This window comes from Melozone crissalis, unplaced genomic scaffold (assembly GCF_028551555.1).
Source record: "Melozone crissalis strain CALT ecotype California unplaced genomic scaffold, PUWL_Pcris_2 ptg000293l_1, whole genome shotgun sequence".
NCBI classification, from domain to species: Eukaryota; Metazoa; Chordata; class Aves; order Passeriformes; family Passerellidae; genus Melozone; species Melozone crissalis.
This window is the reverse complement of record NW_026536045.1, coordinates 329,689-339,034: the sequence shown is the minus strand read 5'-3', so window position 1 is coordinate 339,034 and position 9,346 is coordinate 329,689. Positions and strand designations below refer to the sequence as shown.

Sequence of the window (9,346 nt, the reverse complement as noted above, 5' to 3'; positions counted from 1 at the left end):
AAGACCCTGCAGTATCATTATTCTCTAGTAATGCTCAGAGGTCTTCTAAGGGCTATGTAAGCACAGCATCGGGGTGTGGGGCATGTGCTAAGGAGAAAGAAAGAGTCTGTGAGAAAGCTGAGCTGCTCTTACATGGGACTGCAAAAATGACAGGAACTTTTTGGCATATAAAGCTTTCCTTCCAGGTCACGGACCAGGGAAGGCCTAATCAGCTGTGGCCCCACAAAGCAAGTCTGTGCTAACTCCCAGCACCAAGTGCAGGGGTGTGGGGCAGGGCTCCTACAACAACAGCACAGCTCTGTGGAGGAGCCCAGCCTTGCATCTGGGTTCCTGCCTGCCTCCCCTTTAGAGACAGCTGTGGCCCTAGGATTTGTGTCTGAGGGAGAGTTCCATCCTTGGACCTCCTGATCTTTCCCAAGTGGCCAAATGGGGATGCACCAGCAGCACTGCTGGGAAGGTGCTGGCTCAGTGGCTGTTTTTGAGACTGTGCCCCCCATATCAGCTTTATGTGTGTGTGTGGGGGTGCTGTGGTGGGTATGGTTACACACTCACTGGCTTTGGCAGAGCACAAGTCGGAACCTTGGAAGGTTCCAGCTGCTGTAAGGCTCAGGAGGCCGAGCTGGTGCTAGGCACAGTGTGACACTGTGCTGAGGGAAAGGTGAAAACAGTTAATAATCCACCCTCAGCTAATCACTGAGGGCTGATGGGAGGCACAGGCTTGGTGGAGCTGCTTTGTACAGGCCAAGGTGCTTATCAGCTGTGCGGTGTCCCCAGCAGCCCCTGGCAATGCTGGTGCAGCTGAAGGACAGGCTTGATGGGTCTGGTGCAGCCCCGCAACCTCAGACACTGCGGCTCCACCGTGCAAAGCAGCATGGCTGAGCTGGTTGTTGGTCGGGTAAGGGCTCAAATATATTTTCTGCAACTTGCTCCAGCACAGTTCAGCCTGGAAAAAAGGCATTTTTACAAGTGTAGGGGAGTCAAGCCCCAATAAATGTCAGCTGAGCCCTGGTGCCTGCTCCCCTGCATGAAGCCTCAGTGAGGCACTAGGGCCTCCTGTCAGCAGGAGGGGAAGGGAGATCAGAGTTGTTGGAAGAATACGTGACTGAAGGCTGAGCACAGGGTTGGTGGTGCTTTGCGTGGCTCTTGCATGACATCCAGGCTGGCTGTGGCAGTGTAAGCTAACCTTTTGTTTTGCATCAGGCTTCATGCCAGAGCCAGCCCCTTTCCAGCCTTTGGGGTGATTACAGCTGTTGCTCTATATTTCTCTCCCTTCTTTGTTTTCCAACAGCTATTCTACTCCAGCACCATAGGCAGGCAGTGATGGCTGCCTGTAGCTAACAAGACAAACTGAGATCTGCCTGCAGAGCCATGATAAGGTGTCTCTGGGCTTGTGAGACAGGCCAGGACAACACAAACTGAGGCCACAGCCATGCTGTGCTTTCAGTTGAGCCTGTGGTGGAGCTGCTATGCTTGTAGTCAGCATCCAGATGGGGCAGGTGACATATCTGTCTTATCTGGGACAGAAACAGAAGTGCAGCCCTTGCACAGCATCCTTCTGCTAGGCTGTGCTAAGCTCAGGGGCCTCTAAACTGGCCCTTAAGACCTAGGTCTCCACTCCTTGCCCAGATCCCTAGCCTCAGGGAGGACTTGGGTTTAGGAGCCACGGCTCTTTTTCCATAAGACTCCATTAAGAAAAAGTCAAGTTAAGCAGTTCATTGACATTTAAAATACTGTACAGTGTGTAAAACCAAATATCCCCCTCCCCACAACAATCTCGTGCTCTCAGCGGATGCTCTGGTGAAGAATCCCACTTTTGGCACTGTTTGCCTTCTCTTTTCTCCTTCTTCTTTATGGGATCCATCTCAAAACAGCTCCAGACCTGCACTGTTTCATTAGCAGCTGCTGAGGCCACTGTTGTACCATCAGGACTCATGGTCAGGGTCAAGATTCTATCAGTATGACCTGAGGAGGAGAAGGAATGTGCAATCCGGGCTGAGCTGATCAGCACATGCACATTTACTCCTGTATGCTCCCATGAGCCCTGCCAGCTTGCATAGCTGTCCCCCCAGTGGCTGTGGCAGCGTGATTTCAGACCCCAAGCACACACTTGGATCAGTGGTATCTCTTCCACAGCCCCGTGGGCATGCTTTACTCCTAGCAGCATGGCCCCGGATACTGTCCTGTATCAGTGATGCTGCAGGCTCCAACCAAGGAGTGCAGCTGTCTTCAGCCTCTAACAGCCCCCCCACACCCAGGCCCTGACCACCTACTTTGCAGCTCTGCAACCTTGGTCATTGTTGGATAGTTCCATATAATCAGCTCATTCTGCGCAAAGCCATAGGCTGAAATGAGCTCCTTGTAGTTTGTTGACCATAGGATAGAAGAGACCTGCAAAGAGGCAGTAACACAGGTGAGACGAGGTGCTTGTGCTGATGCTCACCACTCGGAGGTGAGCATGGTCCCCCTCCTTCCCTGTGCCTTTGGGCCTGAGGAGCCAGCAGCTCTGTGTAGGTGTGCTGCCAGAAGGTGTTTGTCTCCAAGCTGATGTTCATATCTCACCTGGGAACGGGTATCAACAGCACTGAGGCAGACGCCAGAACACACGTTCCAGATGCAGATATGTCTGTCTCTAGTGCCACCTCCAGTGGCTAGAACATTCATCTGGCATGGGCACCACGCCAGTCCTGAGCAAGGAGAGTTCATTTTAAAACATACAAGAGGCAACCTGCACCCAGCCAGTGCTGCATGCCTGCCTTGCACACACATATCCGCCTGTGGCAGCTCTGTGCTCACCTTGACAGCACCCTGGTGCTGAGTGAAGGTCTGTACAGGAGCAAAGTCTCCACCCCCACCTTGGGTGCATGGCCAGACGTTCGCCAGACTGTCACTGCCACCACTGGCCAGGTAGTGGCCATCCAGAGACCATTTGAGTCCGCACACCTCCTCTGTGTGGCCAGCAAGGGTGGCCACGTGATGCTCAGCCACTCGGACATCGTGGTGATGGATCTGCCCAGTCTGTGCACCACTGCAGAGAGAAGAGAAGGCTTACAGAGTCAGGCTGCACATTTTCACCCAAATCCATTTTTGTTGTTGCAAGACTGCTATACCTGCCACTGGGTTTCAACCAGTGTTACCAGCAACACAGGTCTGTTGGTGTGAGTGAAACACCCACACAAGCTCTTCACAACTTCAGCACAAATTGCAATACAGGAAAGAGGTCTTCTCCTCACAGCCCCAACAGATAAGGCTAAATAAGAATCCCAAGCCAGGACAAACTTCTCTCTGCCATCCCTAACCCATGCCACACGTAGATTGAGGGATAGGAGTTTGCAACAACTGGAAACTGCCCTTGACCCACTGCTTTACCTGGAGAGGATGCAGCTTTCCAGCTGAGGGTTCCCACACGGCCACAATGGCTGGTCATGGTTCGGAGACATTTCTGTTGCTCAACGTCCCATAGCTGGAGAGGCAAAGCAAAAAGTTCTTCAGAAGAAACCCAATCCTGTTTCTATGCCCTAGGAACCTCACTGCACAGGCTCTCTCAGCTTACTCAGTAAGGGAACAGAGAAAATGTTTATCTCATGACTATAGCACAGAAGGTAACGCTGCTTATCAGAAAACCCCCAAACCAAGCCCTGCCTTGCACACTGGGCAGTTCCACCCCACACCAGGGAAGACAAGTCAGGTGCATGGCATCCTTCCTCTGCCAGCCAAGGCCCCACAGTTCTGTCAATCCCTAGAAAACACCTCTAGTTTTAGTCCTGCATTCACTTGAACCTCAGCACTACTTGTGCCAACAGCAAGATAGTCTCCATCTTTAATCCATGACACAGAGGAAATGTAAGGATATGGATGCTCCGTCTGCAGTAGGGGGATAATCTCCCTAGTACCGTAATTCCACAGATAAACAGCGTTGTCCAGAGCCACTGCAAGGAAGTTCTGGGAGCTCCAGTCTGTGAGATTCAGATCTACAATTTGAAAGAGCAGTGCAGGTCACACCATGCTTGGCTAGAGAGCCCTGCCCTTCACCCGTGCTGATGCAGCAGGCGCGGGTGCACATGTGCACACACACACGTACAGGTGAGGGGCAGCCTTCTGAGTGTCACTATGCCCAGCTGCTGGGGCCAGGTACCCTGCTCCAAGGCACCTACACAGTGCCCTAGACCACTGTCCCTGTAAGGCCACACAGGGACACTCCAGAAGTGGTCTGTGCTAGCCTGGGTACACAAAATAATACAGACAGCCCAGTTACACTGTCCTAGGAACAGCAATCCAGTGCAGAAAGTTCTGGATGCCCAGCACTCAACCCTGCAGCCTACTTACAGTAGTCGTTGAACATCTCTGGTGCATCCAAGACCCAGTCTGGCTTTGAGGGAATATATCTGCTCTTCTTCCTGCTGGATCCAGGTGCCATTTTCTGACTGTAGAGCACTTTCAGGTTATTCTGATAGCCTGTGTGCAGGGGAACAGGTTTGTTAACCTGAGTTAGTTTCCTCCCAGCTGAGTGCTGCTCACCCAACTAGGAATCCCTTGGAGTGAAAATAAAGTCCTAAGAGAAACACTCACAAGCCTGCAGTGCACGAAAATCACTGGCAGAATGAACTGCTGAACAGGGGTGAGCTACAATTTGCTCATTCATGGAAACAAATTTAACAAACACTTGGGTTTTTGAATCCCATTATATTTAGTTGCAGTTTAAGCTAGAAAATGCACAGCAGAGACTTTGATGCTCTTACAGACTTCATGAAGGCTTGGAACCTGCAGTACAGGTGACTGTCACCGACATCTTTTCATAAAAATCCTTTCTTTAGGATTTTTCTCCCTTCTGAGAAGCTATGGCCTCAGCAACAAAATGTAAACAATGGTTATCTGCTGCTGTGGAATGCAGCAGGTGGATGCGTGATTGGTCTTGGGTGAATGTTTGGATTTACTGACCACTCAGAGCAGAGCTGGGTCTCACTCTCTGTTGAGACACAGAAATTTGTTTATTTATTCTTTTTCTATTCTTAGCTTAGCTAGCTTCTGAGAACTTTCCTTCTATTTCTTTTAGTATAGTAATAATGTAATATATATCATAAAATAATAAATCAAGCCTTCTGAACATGAGGTCAGATTCTCATTTCTCTCTCCACCCTGAAGACCCTTGCAAGCCCTGTAACAGGTGACCAACTGGCAGTCATAGCAACTCTCCTAAATAAATTCACTGTAACTGTTATGCCCTCCCTCGACCTCAGGAACCGTAAGAAAGGAGACTCCAGCCTGTACAGCTCTCAGAAACCAGTTGATTTCTCCTGTGACCACACACAGAGCCTCTGTGTTGCTGTTCCCCTAACCTGATCTCTCCTGCTGATTCAGCTCACAACGACTCTGTATCATACCTTCTGGAGCATTCTGTGGTTTTCCACTGAGGTGGAGGATCTTTGCCTCTTCTACATCAAAACCATTCAGATTCACTGCCCAGGCTTTCTGTTGCTCCTACAGAGACAAATCACCCTCAGTGCAATGCATTTAAAACAATTCCCACACTGCAATTTAAACAGACACCTAAGTCCCCTTCTCTTAGAATCTGAAGATGTTTGACTGTGCTGCAAGGGTCAGTCACACAGAGGCAGGTCAAAGCAGTTTTCCCTCAGACTTACATACATCGTCCTGCTCACATTTTCACACAATGGCAAACTCAGTGTCATTGCCAGTGGGAAAAGCCACAGCCACAAAGCGACCAAATGCTTCATAAACAGATTTCAGAACACAGTGTAAAACATTCCAGAAGTGTTCCCTGTGGAGACATTGTCCTAGAATAGCTACCACCAGCAGTTTCACTTTGCATAGGCTCACAGCTTTGTGTTTTTGTTGCCTGCTACATTTTAAAGCCTCATTAGTCAAAGGTAGATTTTGCTGCTAGAAGCAGCATAGGCTTAGAGTGCATGGCAGTCTCTACAGCTTCAATCTCATCCTAGGCTCCTGAAGCCCAGAGCTGCAAGTAGTGATGGCTGGGACTTGTCAGTCCCATGTGCCCACTTGATAGAGTAAAGGGGCAGGAAGGAGTAGCGGTTGTGAAGTAATTGTAACTTAGCAACATGCTCACCTTTTTGGTAGGGGAATCCTCATCAGGGTCATTCTCTTTGGTTAGGAGGAAATTTGCCATCTCCATCTGCATAGTGCTGCGTTTGGGAATGTAGCGATCCCCCCCAGCCTTTGTGGGAGTGCTTTGAATTTTGGATCCAGATTTACCTGCATTCACATATGAAAATATTGTCTTACAGCTATTTAACAGCCTGTATTAGAGCTTTCACGGGAGCAAACCCAACACTCCTCCACATCACACCCACCAGACAAGTAGGACTCTGAGGTCTCATGCCACCCAGTCACAACTAACTTATATTTTCCTCCCTGCCACCAAGTTGGTTAGGGACAGTGTGGTGCAACTCCTTGGGTCTAGTGCAACAATTCCAGAGTCCAGAGATAAGGGGAAGATACTAAAACGCTCACAAGATGTAAAGCTGTCAGCTAACAGTCCTGCCCACACTCGTCCTAGCATACAGCTGTGCCAGCAAGGCTCAGCTGGGCAAACAGCAGCTCGCCAGCCCCAGTGCTAAGAGCTCTGCCCCTAATGCTGGCAAGGAGGTGGGTGGCTGTCAGGAGCACAGCCCACCTCCTCCTGCCTGAGCAGCAGCCAGTAGGGCAGCGTGGCAGGGAGCCCAGAGCCCCATGGCTACAGACAAGCATCCTGGGCGAGGCTCCCGCACTCAACCTCTGTCGCTGGGGGCCGGCGCTCACCGGGTGTCTTGGACGGCGTCTTGCTGGAGCTGCGGGAGCAATTGGCCGGCTTCGTGGGCGACACGCCGATGGGACTGGGCCCGGGGCCACTCTCCTTGGCCTTGCGCTGCCATCGCGTAGGCGGCGCATTCGGGATCAGCGTGTCCAGCTTCAGCAGCCCGCGCAGGTCCGCCTCGAACAGGAACTGCGCCATGCTCCTGTGGGCGGGTGGCATTAGCCGTACCCACCGGCCGGGCTGAGCCTACTCTGACAGGCCCCGCCGGCCTCCCCATCACCGGACCGTGCAAGCGCTCCGGCTGCTCCTCCCCACCAACGGACACCCCTACACTCCCCAACCGCTCCTCGCGACACTCCATCAGCCTATACGCCCTCCCACCACTCCTTGGGGGTCCTTGATCAGCCGGCACCCCTTCCAGCCACTCTTTGGGGCTTCCTCCGATAAGCGACATTCTCCCGTCCCCTGCCTTTCAAGGGCAATCTCGTCCCTGTTCTTTACCCTCCCCACCGTGCTTTGCCTCTGCCCTGTGCCCCTGGGGCTGCTCTTGGCCAGGCAGCCTCAGTGGGAGCCAGCACTGGCTGCAGCCCCAGAGGGCCCCCCAGGACAAGGCCCAGCAATTAGGAGGCCAATGAAAGCTCTGGGCAGCAGCAGAGCCCTCAGCAGAGTTCTTTGGACAGTCATGGACTGGCCACACCTACACTGCAGCCTCACTGGGAATGCTTCCTATGTACAGTAGACTTTCAAAAGAAGCTGTTTGAGGGAAAGGTGAACTAAACACTCACTGTCTTCTCTTAAGTCCAAATTCGGACAGAGCATAAAATGAAGATAAGCTCCAAAACAAGCAGGCCTGCCAGGAACCCCAGCCAGCAGCCTGTTCCCTGACAGAAACCCTTTCCAAGGCCCTTCTGGGCATCAGGAACATGTGCTGTGGTTCCAGCTGCACCTGTGGGAGCAATGGGGAGGGTCAGCCCGTGCTGTGCTGCACTGCTGAGCTGGCAGCACGGTGGATGCGGGCAGAACATTCTCGGTTTCCCCCAGAGCTGGAGCCTGCAGGCACCTTGGTGCCCCTTGGCACAGGCTGTGCCACCCAACAAAGCCCAGCAGGCTGGGAGGAGAGCCCGGGGGCAGCAGGAAGCTGAGAGAAGGCCCTGCTCTAGAACTGAGGGAGTTCCACCAGAAGCAAACAAAGATGGTAACTTGAAGACATTCCCACTGTGCTCAAAGTTTGTCTGAGAAGACTAAGACGTTAGCTTGTCCAAAATCCCAGGAAATATCTGGGAAATGGTTTTATGTATGTTGGTTGTGACCAGATAAAAAGATCCTGTGGGAAAAGAGCCTCTGCAGCAGGCTGGCGGGCTGAAGGGGTCTTACTTCTTCCTAAAATAAAGATTACCACTGAAATGCAATTTTATTTTTTTATTGTATAAGGGGAAAATATTTTCCAGACCTCTAAAACCAGTTTCAAAAATACAGATGTCTTGTGGAAAAAGGAATGAAACATATGGGGATTTCTCTATACAAGAGATATTTCTAAATATTTTTAAAAATGAAAAGTGAAGACAAAATGAGGTCATTTTTTTGGATTCTAAAACTACTTAGAAAAATCTTTAACTACTATAGGAATTGGGAAGAAATATTTGGGGATGTCTGTCTACAGAAAAAATATTTTGAAATATTTCTACAAATTTCTAATATCGAAAAGTGAAAAACTAAGCAACTGGGGTTGCTTTTTCTCAGGAGCCCCATGCTGCTGCCTGCCCCCTGGGCTCCCCCAGCCCTGGGGACCCCGCCGCTGGTCACAGCAGCCCCTGCCTGGCTCCTGCCTGCCCACACCGTGGGCATCCACGGCTGCTCCTGGCCATGGAGCTCAGCCAGTGCTGCTGCCTGCTGGGCTTTGCTGCTGCTGCCACCCAGACACTGGGGTGACGGCAGCTTCCCTGTAGTGCAACTAAAGAAAGGGCCATCACCCAGACTGGCAGAGAGCGGGAATAACGTCAGTGTTGTTTAGAGGGCAGGACCAGGGGGTTCAGGGGCACAGGAAGGGACATGTTGGTCTCAGGAGGGGCTGGAGGGTGCTGGGCTGCTCCTGGGGTCTATAGAAGAAGTCGGGACGGGACAGAGGAGGATCAAAAAAGAGATGGAAGTAGCTTGGGGATATACATGGGACGAGGAGGTGGCAGTGGGATCTCCAGGAGAATAGGAGATTTCCTTGTCGATGGCTGTTCTGGAGTCTTCTTCTCAGGACTCTTGACAGGGCTACCCAGGCTCTTCTAACTGCTGGATGGGCTGCTCTTGCTCTTTGGGTGTGAGGTGCAGCCACCATCTTACAACTCCTGTCCAGAGGTGGAACTGTGGAAAGAGGAGGTGCTGAGGCCCCAGCTGCCAGTGGCACAAAGGGAGCCTCTTGCACAGCAGGGCCCAGAGCTGGCAAGGCTCCCCAGCACGGCTGGAGCTGCTGGCACAGCTTGGCCCAGCTGCACAGCTGTCCCTCAAGGCCCCGGCCAGCAGGGCACGGCTCTGGCCAGGCTCCCTGGCCAGGAGTGGGCCCAAGAGCGCCTCTGCCTTTCAAGG

General features: G+C 51.9%; 1 protein-coding gene across 1 annotated transcript; it reads right to left on the bottom strand.

Moving 5' to 3' along the window:
- Window positions 1-1,782: 1,782 nt before the first annotated feature.
- Window positions 1,783-6,970, bottom strand: LOC128949773 (cell division cycle protein 20 homolog). The gene is given in 11 exon segments (XM_054294629.1): window positions 1,783-1,836; window positions 1,838-1,962; window positions 2,271-2,388; window positions 2,560-2,684; window positions 2,790-3,043; window positions 3,384-3,460; window positions 3,772-3,968; window positions 4,324-4,452; window positions 5,379-5,475; window positions 6,086-6,231; window positions 6,778-6,970. Coding segments are annotated over 11 exon segments (1,515 nt in total).
- Window positions 6,971-9,346: the final 2,376 nt, after the last annotated feature.